This window comes from Salvia hispanica, chromosome 1 (assembly GCF_023119035.1).
Source record: "Salvia hispanica cultivar TCC Black 2014 chromosome 1, UniMelb_Shisp_WGS_1.0, whole genome shotgun sequence".
NCBI lineage: Eukaryota > Viridiplantae > Streptophyta > Magnoliopsida > Lamiales > Lamiaceae > Salvia > Salvia hispanica.
The window spans coordinates 3,247,033-3,260,655 of record NC_062965.1 but is presented as its reverse complement, the minus strand read 5'-3'; the positions used below and the strand labels follow the sequence as shown (position 1 = coordinate 3,260,655).

General features: G+C 38.8%; 2 protein-coding genes across 2 annotated transcripts in view; one reads left to right on the top strand and one right to left on the bottom strand.

The window, feature by feature from the left end:
- Positions 1–996: 996 nt before the first annotated feature.
- Positions 997–3,099, top strand: LOC125224425 (heat shock cognate 70 kDa protein-like). Its single transcript, XM_048127829.1, has 2 exons — positions 997–1,210; positions 1,424–3,099. Exons 1-2 carry the CDS (start codon positions 997–999, stop codon positions 3,097–3,099), a joined length of 1,890 nt encoding a protein of 629 aa, XP_047983786.1.
- A 1,448-nt stretch (positions 3,100–4,547) lies between these two features.
- LOC125224414 (heat shock 70 kDa protein 18-like) overlaps positions 4,548–13,623 on the bottom strand; it is a 43,825-nt gene continuing 34,749 nt past the window's right edge. The window contains exons 3-5 of the mRNA XM_048127817.1: positions 10,127–10,140; positions 6,310–6,500; positions 4,548–6,238 (exon numbers count right to left, since the gene is read on the bottom strand). Of these exons, the coding sequence (XP_047983774.1) occupies positions 4,548–6,238; positions 6,310–6,500; positions 10,127–10,140 (1,896 nt within the window). The remainder of the gene's footprint in view (positions 6,239–6,309; positions 6,501–10,126; positions 10,141–13,623) is intronic.

The following is a 13,623-nucleotide window of genomic DNA, read 5'->3' as shown; positions in this document are numbered from 1 at the left end:
CAACTCCCACTGACATAAACGTTAGTAGAAGATCTTAGCGTCTTTAATATTTATTGATTCCTCACTATCCATGCAAATGCAATAACAAATTAGAAGTATGACAAATTAATGCAATAACAAATTAAAAGTATAAGCTTTTAGAAGGAGAGTCAAGTAGCATAGGTTGAAAGGAGTCCTAGGGTTGATTAATTAATTAATTAATTAATTATGGGATTGATAGAGTTTCTAAAAGTAAAGATATACATGAATCTTTTAGATTTTAGTAAAATTAAGATTAATTATTTCAAACGAAAATTACGCAGTTCCAATATTTTGAGATCAACAAAAGTAAAATTTGTTCTTTTAGCGTTAAAAAAGAGATAAGAAAAATTAATTGGTACAACTCCCATTGCGCTAACTAAATGGACGAGAATTACTTTTCTAGGATTGGATTTGATTTGATTTGATTTGAATTGATTTAGTTTGGTTAGACTTTATTTATTTTTTAAGAATACCTTTTATTATCTCATCTCATATACTCTTTCGGTACCATAGTAATGGAGGTGCTTCTTTTCAACACAGAAATTAAGAAAAAATGTATTAGTTGAGTTAAGTAAAAGGAGAATAAAGTGGAAAATGAAAAGTAAAGAGATAAAGAGAGAAAAAAGTAAGAGAGAGTAAAACAGGTGTCGAAAAATGTGTTGACTTTTACTATAAATGGAAATGAGTCTATTATTAAGGAATGTATCAAAATGGCAAAATGACTCTACTACGATCGAATGGAAGGAGTATTATAAATATGCATTAAATTTGTTTTATTTTCTTTGGAAGATTTTTTTTGGTATCTTACTCCTTGTTTTAATATATATGGAATATGAAACAAGAATGAATAAATAAAATATTATTATCCGATTTCACACTCCTTTAAAACATTTCTCCGTTACACACACCTTTTAATATTTTAGGCGTTTTGCTTTCTTTTAGTTGCAGAGCTGCAGTTTACTGCTACCGTCATTAATGGCTGGCAATGGAAATAGACGGGCAATTGGGATCGATTTGGGGACGACATACTCGTGTGTGGCGGCATGGCAGCACGACCGCATTGAGATTATACCGAACGATCAAGGCAACCGCACCACCCCTTCTTACGTAGCTTTCACAGCCGAGGAGCGTCTCATCGGCGACGCCGCTAAGAATCAAGTCGCCAATAATCCCATCAACACTGTTTTCGGTAAGTGTATACTTTTAAACACTTTTTTGGTGACTTTCATTACTCTTCCTATCATTATACATATGTTTATACTGTTTCTCTTCTTTTCATCTTGGGTGATGAGTACCAAATCAAAGCATTAGTATATTTTCTTGATTTAATGCATTGTTTGTTTTGCGCTTTAGTTTTGTTATGTTCTCTTCTCTCCCTATTCCAACTAGTTGAATTATGCAGATGCGAAGAGATTGATTGGTTGCAAATTTAGTGATGCAACGGTTCAAAGAGACATTGCATATTGGCCGTTCAAGGTCATTCCTGGGGCTGGCGACAAACCTATGTTCGCGGTAACCTACAAAGGGGAGGAGAAACAGTTTTCTGCCGAGGAGATCTCCTCAATGGTGCTCACTAAGTTGAAGGATATTGCCGAAGCATATCTTGGATCAACTGTCACGGACGTTGTCATCACCGTGCCTGCTTATTTCAACGACTCTCAGCGCCAGGCCACCAAGGATGCCGGAGCCATTGCTGGCCTTAATGTTATGAGGATCATTAATGAGCCGACTGCTGCAGCCATCGCATACGGTCTTGATAAAGGGGCTACTAGCTCTGTGGCTAAGAATGTGCTGATTTTCGACCTTGGTGGTGGCACGTTTGATGTGACTGTAGCCACTATTGACGGAGATAGCATTGAAGTAAAGGCCACCACTGGTGACACTCATCTTGGAGGTCAGGACATGGACAACAGGATGGTAAATCACTTTGTAAACGAGTTTAAAAGCAAGAAGGGAAAGGATATTAGTGGCCATCCAAGATCCATAAGGAGATTGAAGAATGCTTGTGAAAGAGCCAAGAGGATACTTTCTTCCTGTTTGGAAACCCCAATTGAGATTGAATTGCTATTTGAGGGGATTGATTTGTTTTCGAGCATCAGTCGTGCTAAATTTAACGACCTCAACACGGATTTGTTCAACAAGTGTATGGAACTGGTTGAGAAATGCCTATGTGATGCAAAGGTGGATAAGAGTAGCGTGGATGAGGTGGTGCTGGTGGGCGGGTCGAGTAGAATTCTGAAGGTGCAGGAGTTGTTGAAGGAGTTTTTCAATGGGAAGGAGGCGTGCAAGACCATTAATCCAGACGAAGCCGTGGCTTATGGTGCTGCAGTGCTGGCTGCCAAGTTGAGTGGTGAAGGCAATGAGAAGGTGCAGAATGTGGTTCTTTCAGATGTTACTCCTTTGTCTCTTGGTATTGCAGGCGTTGCAGATTTGATGCACGTGATTATTCCGAGGAATACACCTATCCCAACAAGGATGGAGAAAACTTTCACCACAGAGAAGGACAATCAGACCAGTGTAGTAATTAAGGTGTATGAGGGTGAAAGAAGCAAGGCAACAGACAACAATCTGCTAGGAGTATTCAATCTCCTAGGCATTCCAGCGGCGCCCAGAGGTGTTCCTAAAATCAAAGAGTGCATCGACATTGATGCAAATGGTATCATGAGTGTATCTGCGGAGCTCATTGGTACTGGGTTGAAGAAAAAGATCATCATCACCAACAACAAGGGCAGGCTCTCTAAGGAAGAAATCAAGAGGATGATTGAGGATGCGGAGAAGTACAAGAGGGAGGACAAGGAGTTTAGGAAGAAGGCTGGTATGAGGAGTGCTTTGGAGAACTACGCCTACGACATGAGGAACAACACCAGAAGTGCAACCGGGATTGAAGCAGCCGACAAGAAGGAGATAGAGAAGGCCTTCGAGTCTACTATGATATGGTTGGAGTCAAACAAACTTGCAAAGGTTGATGCTTTCAAAGAGAAGTTGAAGGAACTTAAGCTGATTTATAATCGCATTGTTGCTAAGATGCACCAAAGTACCGTGCACTCTGGTGGTCCCAGTATTGCAGAAGTGGATTAAGGGAAGATTTGTTTGGCTGGTTTCCTTTTTTTGGTTAATTCAAGCTTTGTTTTTAGAAATTTTATTTTTCTTCTTTTTGTGAGTAAAATACTTATTACTTCCTCCGTCCAACTCTAAGTGACATATTTTTATTCAAAACGATGTTTTATATAGTGTTATTTTATGAGTCAAGTAAAAAGAAGTAAAGTATAAAAGTAAGAGAGATTGATATTTCTATTTTTGCAATTTTGTCATTTAGAATGGGACAAAAAAAAATATGTACCCCCTCTGTCCACGAATAGGAGTCCCGTTTTTTCATTTTGGTCCGTCCGTGAATAGGAGCCACGGTTCATAATTACCATATATGGTAAAGAGACCCACATTCCACCAACTCATTTCATTCATATATCATTTAAAACTAATATATATACAAGTGAGACTCATATTCCACTAACTTTCTTCAACCCACTTTTCGTAACATTTGTTAAAACCCAAACCGGAATGGAATGGGACTCCTATTCGAGGACGGAGGGAGTATCACTTAGAGTGAGACTAAAGGAGTACTAGTATATAACAGATCTAGGTGAGTATATAATTAGTAAAATATGAAAGGAAAATAGATAACATGGATAAAGTCTAAAATAAGAGAAACATATAAAAGGTACGCAATAAATTGAAAGGAGCTTTCTTACTATCTGGATTCCCTTTAATTTAAAAAAAGTTAATTATCTGATTTTGATAAATTATGCTATATTGTGATAAACATATTTTAGGAACTGTATCATATTGAGTGGGACATAAAAAAAAAAAGAAAATGTCACTTAGAGTGAAACAAAAAGAGTATGATTATATAATGGATCTAAGTTAAGAAAAAAGTAGGGACAACATGAGTTTTAATACAAAATTGATAAAATATGAGAGGTAAATACGAAATGTGGATAAAGTAAGAAAGAAACAGAAAATGTTGATAAAATGAGAGAAACATAAAAGGTGGAGTAAGTAATATATTAAAGAGTAACTTTTCGATTTTCAGTATGAGAACAATAAAAATATAAAAATGAGACAATTTTTTGTGTATAAATAGATTAAAAAAGGTTCAATTTAGAGAACGACGGTCCGGAGTCGACAACCGTGGGTGGCGGCAAGCGATCCTTGCAGCGACTTCTCCATGATTGGGGTTAGGATTTAAACTATTTTTTCATGGACGGAGAGAGTATCATATTTGCCTCCATTTTCTCGGTTGAAAACGTGGAGTCTTGTAACCCTCGAAGAAGAAGTCGTAAAACCCTAGCTAAGGCTGTAGAAAATAGTGCGAAATCTGTTGCCATTTCAAGCACAGTATTATTGCATTTAATTTATAATAATAATTTTAAAAGTAACAAGTATACTTAATTATATCATTTACTAATTGTAAGGAATTCAACAGTAAAATAAAAAGAAAGAGACCATGCACACGATGGGATCGTTATTCACTTCTTAATACTACTAATCCACTTCTTAATACTACTAATCTGCTTCTTAATACTTGGGCTGGGACTGTGGTGCATCTTGGCAACGATGGGATTGTAAATCAGCTTAAGCTCCTCCATCTTCTCTTTGAAAGCATCAACCGTTGCAAGTTTGTTCAACTCCAACCATTTAATAGTAGACTCGAATGCCTTCTCTATCTTCTTCTTGTCGGTGGCTCCTATCCCGGCTGCACATCTGGTGTTGTTCCTCATGTCGTAGGCGTAGATTTCCAAAGCTCTCCTCGCTTCAGCTTTCTTCCTATACTCTTCGTCCTCCCTCTTGTACTTCTCTGCATCTTTCACCATCTTCTCTATTTCTTTCTCAGAAAGCCTGCCCTTGGTGATGCTGATGTTGTTCTTCAATCCAGTCTCAATGTGCTCCGCTGACACATTCAAGATGCCATTCTCATCAACGTCGAAGCACACATTGAATTTAGCAACACCTCTGGGTGCTGCTGGAATGCCTTGAAGGATGAATTCACCTAGCAGATTGTTGTCTGTTGCCTTGTTTCTTTCTCCCTCATACACCCCAAGCTTTACTCTGGTCTGATTGTCATATGTCGTTTGGAAATGTTTCCTCTCTTTCCTTGTTGGGATAGGTGTATTCCTTGGAATAATTACCTTCATCACGTCTCCATTGCATTCAATACCAAGTGACAAAGGAGTAACATCCGAAAGAACCACATTCTGCACTTTCTCATTGCTTTCACCATTCAACTTGGCAGCCAGCACTGCAGCACCATAAGCCACAGCTTCGTCTGGGTTAATAGTCTTGCACGCCTCCTTCCCATTGAAAATCTCCTTCAACAGCTCCTGCACCTTCGGAATCCTACTCGACCCGCCCACCAGCACCACCTCATCCACACTCCTCCGCTTCATCTTTGCATCACTCAGGCATTTCTCAACCAATTCCATACACTTGTTGAACAAATCCATGTTGAGCTCATTAAATTTAGCACGAGTGATGGTTGAAAATAGATCAATCCCCTCAAACAAAGATTCAATATCGATATTAGTTTGGCAAGTGGAAGAAAGCATTCTCTTGGCTCTTTCACAAGAACTTCTCAATCTCCTAATAGCTCTCGGATTCATACTAATATCCTTACCATTTTTCCTTTCAAACTCCTTTACGAAATGATTCACCATCCTACTGTCAAAGTCTTGCCCCCCAAGATGAGTATCGCCCACAATAGCCTTCACTTCAATGATATCGGTCTCAATAGTGGTCGCAGACACATCGAACGTGCCACCACCAAGGTCAAAAATCAGCACATTCTTAGCCACAAGACCCCCTTTATCTAGACCGTATGCGATGGCTGCAGCAGTAGGCTCATTGATGATCCTTACAACATTTAGGCCGGCAATCGTTCCAGCAGCCTTGGTTGCCTGGCGCTGAGAGTCATTGAAATAAGCAGGTACGGTCACGACAGCATTCTTCACAGATGAACCAAGATAGGCCTCGGCGATATCCTTCATCTTGGAGAGCACCATTGAAGAGATCTCCTCGGCTGAAAATTGTTTCTTCTCTCCTTTGTAGGTTACCACGACCATAGGCTTGTCGCCAGTACCAGAAACGACCTTGAATGGCCAGAGTTTCATGTCACTCTGAACCATTGGATCATTGAATTTACGTCCAATCAGCCTCTTTGCATCTGCGAAGCAAAGTAACAATTAATATGTCAATTCGAAGCGATAATAAGTGCACAGAAGAGAAAAAACAAACCAAACACGGTGTTAGTTGGAGCACTGGCGACTTGATTCTTGGCGGCTTCTCCGATGAGACGCTCGTTGTCAGTGAAAGCAACACAAGAGGGTGTGGTGCGATTGCCCTGATCGTTGGCTATGACCTCGATGCGGTTGTGCTGCCATGCTGCCACGCACGAATACGTCGTGCCCAAATCGATCCCGATCGCCCTTCCGGCCATTGATGCGAACCGTTTAGAAGCTCTTTGAAACTGTCAAACAATCAACTAGGACTTCTCTGAACCTGTTAAATAGATTTTTAGTTTTAATTATTTAATATTCAAAATAAATAAAAAAAGAAAAAATCCCAATGCCTTAGAGCATCCACCATGGGTGCGGACTTCCCACAATCCAGCAATAGGCTAACCGAGGCCCTAGCCAAGCAAATAAATTTACAAATACGAAAATTTATTTTAATTGTTAGTGTTTATCAAAACTGTATTAAAAAACTGGAGCGCAATGAGTTGTAAATGTATAGTATAAATAAATAAAAAATAAAAAAAATCGGCTAGCTAATCTCTCGTCGGGGGAAAAATTGGACTTCCCATAGGCTAGCGATCGGCTAACGCCTATTGTCCACGGATGAGAGCTCGTCCGGTCATCTACCGACAGTCTCTACAACATGAGGAATTAACTCTGCTCCTATAAATTAGAATTTTCAAAATCCCATAAGTAATTTTGATATATAGTATTCCCTCTAGCATTAGGAATTCCGATTGACCATTTTCATCCGTCTGGCATTAGAAGTCCCGATTAGACATTTCCATAAAAAGTGAGATAAAAATAATAAAATAAACACTAAAAAGCAAATAATAATGCAAATAGGTCACACATTCCATTATCATACACTTCAATTATTACATACTCTAACATTTCTTAAAACCCGCATCCAACTCAACCGGAACTCCTAATGCGGGACGAAGGGAGTATTTATTTTCCTAGTTAATATAATGATACTTTCCTCTAGTTGTGTCAAGACTCTAATCTTTTAATTTACAATAAATTACTGATGAATTACTCGTATAAAGGAAAACATACAAACTAATTAGTGTTCAATCAAATATCCCTAACGTATTGCTAATAATATAATAGCGAATTAAAAAAGTAAAAGAGTAAAATATCAGGAAAAAGGTCAATTAAATTATACTCCCTCCGTTCCATTAAATATGCAATACTCCCTCCGTCCAGCTTTAGCATTCCCATTGACTTTTCTACCCTCTTTTTGTGAAAATGATAAAAAATAGTTAAAGTGAAGAAATGGTAAAGTAAAAAATACAATAATGTAGATACGACTCGTCTCTATATTATTCTCTCTTAATTTACCATTTCTCCTCTTTAACTATTTTTTATCATTTTTACAAAAAAAGGGCAGAAAAGTCAATGGGACTACTAAAGCGGGACGGGGGGAGTATTTTCTTATTAGTATAGAATTTTATGTAGTGTTGTTTTGTGAGTTAATAAAGAGATAGTAAAGTAAGAAAGATGAAAAGTAGAAAGTATTATTTTTATTTTTAGAAACATTTTAAAATGGGACAAACCAAAAAGGAAAACGTTTCATTTCTAATGGGACAGAATGAGTAAAAAATAGTTAGTGACCCAGGGCCGGTGCCCACGACAGCCCTCTGTTTAACGCTCAAATCCCAAAGAAATATCAATCCTATATTTGAATTTGACTAAACACATGACTTTTATTTTCATCTCCCATTCACATAATCATCATTGTATTTTCTTCTTAATAATTTACCATTGATCTATGACTTTAGTTTCACCATTGAATTAATTCTAGTTTGTCACAATCTTAATCCAACGTGGCAATGCCCTCACGATTACTATAAAAGCAATCACAATTAAGCTCCATTTCAACACCAAAAAATAAAATAAAAAACAAGACTTTTTACTAACAAACATGGGATCATTCCTCAAGAAATTTTCCAACCAAGAGGAGCCGATGCCGGCAGCATCCGTATTCGATGAGAGCTCAGATACTGAGCACTACTGTTCCATATGCCTCAACAACATACGAGGCGGAGACTGCTACCGTAGGCGGAACAACTACACCTACGACATGAGGAACAACACCAGATGTGTGGCTGGATCAACCAATGCGGCCCAATGAAATAAGCTTAAGCTGATTTATAGGATGCAACATAGTACCGTACACTCCGGTAGACCCAGTTTCCTTTTTTGAACTAGTAACATACTTAGTAAAATAATTATTACACTCCCTCCATCTCATTTTGACACGAATTTATGCAGTGTTGTTCGTGAGTTAAGGGAAGAGATAAATTATGAGAAACAAAAAAGTACAGAGTGATAAATTTATTTTAGTAATTGTGCCATTTAGAGTGGGACATAAAAAAAATAAAATGTCACTTAAAATTGGACAGAAGGAGTATTAGTATATAATAGAGTTAGGTTAAGAAAAAAAAGTAAGGACAATAGGAGTTTTAATACTGTGAAAGATAAAAGTTGAGCTAGCATAAGAGGTGAAGGATCTGACTCAGCGCTGAGTAGACTGAATGACTAAGCATCTAGTCAGCATAAAAAAAAAGTGATCAATTCTTGCTTTACTAAATATCTTAGTGTGATAGCTGATAGTATAAATAGTAGTCTCATATCACTCTGTAAGATTGATCGAAGTATTATCAATAAAAATCTTTTTCTTCATGGATCGTATGAATCCTATTTTGAGAGTTTCTACATGGTATCAGTAGACAATTGTTGCTTCCGCTTGTTTTCTTCTTCTTCTTCGTGATGAATCGTCGTGGAGGTGGAAATGCAGCTCCGATTCCTCCGTTCGAAGATAGCTCGAGTCCTTATTATCTTCATCCCAGCGACAATCCGAGTTTTCAGCTAGTTCCTCATGTTCTAACTGGCTCCAATTATATCAATTGGAGTAGATCGGTCACCACAGCTCTTTTGGCGAAGAACAAGCTTGCGTTTGTCAACGGTGTTCTTCTTCGGCCGGCTGATGATGTTATATTGTTTCCGGCGTGGCTTCGATGCAATAGTATGGTGGTATCGTGGCATCGGAATTCTATTTCAGCTCAGATCTGCTCAAGTGTCATGTATTTTGACAACGCACATGAGATCTGGTCCGATTTGCGCGATCGCTTCTCTCAGCTCGACACAGCTCGAGCCTATCAGCTGCGACAGAGGATTATGTCTCTTTCGCAGGGGCAGGATGATATCAACACCTATTTCACCAATCTGAGAATACTTTGGGATGATTATAGGCATTCTCAGCCGATTGCTTGGTGTATTTGTGGCACATGCCGATGTAACAGTGCCTCTAAGTGGCATACCTACCAGGAGGAAGAGTGTAGCATGCAATTTTTGATCGGCCTCAGCTCAAGCTTTTCTCAGATCCGATCAAGTATTCTGTCTATGGTTCCTATGCCTCCTTTATCCAAGTTTTTCTCTTTTGTTTTGCAGGAAGAGAGGCAGCAGCGCACAATTGATGGAAGTGCATCGCCTACATCTCCTGTTATTTCCTCAATGAGTGAGCAACCGTATTCTGCTAATGCTGCTCAATCATACAATAAAAACCGTTTGTGTTCTCATTATGGCAAGACTAACCACACAGTGGATAAATGCTTCTCACTTCATGGTTACCCTCCAAGTTTTGGTAAAGGAAAAGGCAAATTCAATGCTAAGGAGAGCAATTATTCAAAATCTGTGAATTTTGTGGAGGATAACTTTGATGATTCATGTGATAAATCTGCTATCTCTCCATCCACTGGTATTACCATGCCATCTCCTGAGCAGTGTCAGCAGCTTATTCACCTATTGCAGACTCAACTTGCAGCTGCTGCCACTTTCTCTCCAGTAATATCTTCAACTTCTCCATCAAACTCTTCTGCCGCACTAAATAATTCCCCATCCCCAAACTGTGCTCCTTTCACAGGTACTATCTCTTTCATTCCTTTTGTTGCTTCAATCACTACATCATCTCCTATTTGGCTGCTAGATACAGGAGCCACTCACCATGTTTGCAGTGATTTATCCATGTTCAATACCTTTTCTGCTATTAAAAATGCTTCTGTACATCTTCCCAATGGTGCAACTGCTCCAGTTACACACATTGGCACTATCATCTTAAACTCTTCTATCTGTCCTTTATGTTCCTAGCTTCACTTTCAATCTCATTTCCATCAGTTCCCTAACCTCTTCACTTCCATGTACTGTGGTTTTCACTCACAATTCCTTTGAAATCCAGGGAGTTTCACAGGCAACTGTGATTGGGAGGGGTAGCCGAATAGGCAATCTATACACCCTAGAGGTTTCTGATTCAGAGGAAAATAAAGGTTCTGTTATACCTTCCTCTTTTACAGCTTCTACTGTTATTCCTTGTGCCAATTCTGCTATTAGTTTTGATGTATGGCACAAAAGATTAGGACATTTATCCTATGACAAATTAAAGTCTATGACTGATGTTCTTCATATCACAAATAAAACTGCCTCTTTGTGTGAAGTTTGTCCTCTTGCAAAACAGAAACACTTGTCTTTCTTAAGATCAGATAGCATAGCAGATAATTGCTTTGATCTTATACACTGTGACACTTGGGGACCTTTCACTCCTTGTACTAATCAAGGTTTCAAATATTTCCTCACCATAGTAGATGATTGCTCTAGATTTGTTTGGACTTTCTTGATGCAAAACAAATCTGATGCTGGGGTTGTTCTTCCTAAGTTTTTCAACACAGTGCTTACTCAGTTTGGGAAGAAAATTAAAGCCATTCGATGTGATAATGCCCCTGAGCTAAATATCCCTTCCTTATACTCTTCTTTTGGTACTGTCATTCAACACTCATGTGTTGAGACTCCTCAACAAAATGCCCGGGTAGAGAAAAAACACCAACATCTGTTAAATGTTGCTAGGAGCCTGTTTTTCAATCCTTCTTGCCCATCCAGTTTTGGGGTGACTGCATTCTCAGTGCTTCTTACCTCATAAACAGAATTCCCTCATCTGTCCTCCCACACAACTCAACTCCCTTTCAAATTCTCTTCCAGAAAATGCCCTCTTATTCACACTTAAAAGTGATAGGATGTCTTTGTTATGCCTCAACTTTACAAAGAGGCAGAGACAAGTTTTCCCCTAGAGCAACTAAGTGTGCTTTATTGGGATATCCCTCAGATTACAAGGGATACAAACTTCTGGATTTGGAAACTATGCAAGAGATTGTCACAAGAGATGTGATATTTCATGAAAATGTTTTCCCTTTCTCACATTTATCTCCCTCTGAATTTCCAAATCCTCCAGAAATCTCAGAAACACAGCCTAATGCACCCTCTCCACCTACTGTGGTTTTACCAGAAAATAATGCCTCTCACTCATCATCTTCTAACTCAGAAAATAATCACTCCATCTCCATCACTTCTAGAACTGGCAGACCTATTAAACCACCCTCTCATCTCACTGATTTCATATGCAATTCTGTGAGTTCCTCATCACCTTATCCTATATCTTCCTACTTCAGTCTGTCAAAACTCACTCCAGAATACCTCAAATATATTGTTCTCATGTCTGCCATCTATGAACCTGCATCATATAGCCAAGCCTCTCAATGTCCTGAGTGGCAGCAAGCAATGCAAGATGAGCTATCTGCCTTCTCTAGAACTGACACTTGGTTTGTCACTGTCTTGCCTCCGGGAAAAACACCAATTGATTGCAAATGGGTCTACAAAGTTAAATATAACCCTGATGCATCAGTTGAAAGATATAAAGCAAGGCTTGTAGCCAAGGGTTTCACTCAGTTAGAAGGTGTGGACTTTCTGGACACATTTTCCCCTGTAGCTAAGCTTACTACGGTTAAGCTTTTGTTGGCTCTTGCTGCAATTAAGGGATGGTCATTATCTCACCTTGATATCAATAATGCCTTCCTCTATGGGGATCTGAAAGAAGATATATATATGACCCTTCCACCAGGCTACAAAGTTGACTGGCAGACTGTTGAAGGGGCAACTTCAGATTCAACACTAGTCTGTAAATTAAAGAAGTCTCTTTATGGTTTAAAGCAAGCATCGAGACAGTGGTACTTAAAATTCCCAGAGGTGTTGAAGGGCTTTGGTCTGCAACAGTCTGCATTTGATCATTCATTTTTCTTTAAAAATGATAACACAGGAGCCTTCTTTGGCATTGTTGTGTACGTTGATGATATCCTAGTAGCCACAACTGACGCACAAATGTCAGAAAATTTCAAGATTTTCCTATCTCAGTATTTCAAGTTCAAAGATTTGGGAGTTCCTAAGTATTTCCTTGGAGTTGAAATAGCAAGAAACAAGAAGGGGATCTTGATTTCCCAAAGGAAGTACACCATGGACTTACTGAGAGATACTGGAATGCTGGGTTGCAAACCATCTGCAGTGCCTATGGATCCTGTAAAGAAGTTAAGGCTGGATTCAGGAAAGCCTATGAAAGATCCATCAAAATACAGGAGATTGATTGGTAGATTACTTTACTTATGCATCACCAGACCTGATGTAACATTTGCTGTTCACAAGTTAAGTCAGTACGTATCTAATCCTACTGATGAACATTGGGAAGCAGTAGAAAGGATTTTGAGATACTTAAAAGGATCTCCAGGCCATGGCTTGTTTTATTCAAGCAGTTGCAAGCTCAATCTCAGTATATTCTTTGATGCAGATTGGGCATCATGTCAAGACACAAGAAAATCCATGACTGGCTATTGTCTATATCTTGGGAGTTCGTTGATATCTTGGAAAGCAAAGAAACAAAACACCATTTCTAGATCATCAGAGGCTGAATATAGGGCAATGGCACAAGCTACTTGTGAAGTAGTATGGGCAGTGGCTCTTCTTGGTGATTTTGGAGTGAGAGTTGATAAAGCTGTGCCCCTATACTGTGATAACCAGTCAGCAATACACATTTGCTCCAATGCGGTGTTTCATGAAAGAACCAAACATATTGAGATCGATTGTCATACTGTGAGAGAAAAGTTTTTGGAGGGATTGATCAAACCTTTGCATATCAGAAATAATTTACAGGTTGCTGATATCTTTACCAAGCCCTTAGGACCGATGGCATTCCATTCTATACTTAGCAAGATGAATTTCGAGAGTCTCTACAATCCATCTTGAAGGGGCATGTGAAAGATAAAAGTTGAGCTAGCATAAGAGGTGAAGGAGCTGACTCAGCGCTGAGTAGACTGAATGACTAAGCATCTAGTCAGCATAAAAAAAAGTGATCAATTCTTGCTTTACTAAATATCTTAGTGTGATAGCTGATAGTATAAATAGTAGTCTCATATCACTCTGTAAGATTGATTGAAGT

Bases quoted from the DNA above. Each gene is read 5' to 3' on its own strand.
- LOC125224425 (XM_048127829.1), top strand. From the start codon at position 997: ATGGCTGGCAATGGAAATAGACGGGCAATTGGGATCGATTTGGGGACG. The intron at 1,211-1,423 runs GTAAGTGTATAC...TGAATTATGCAG, and splicing joins TCCCATCAACACTGTTTTCG to ATGCGAAGAGATTGATTGGT.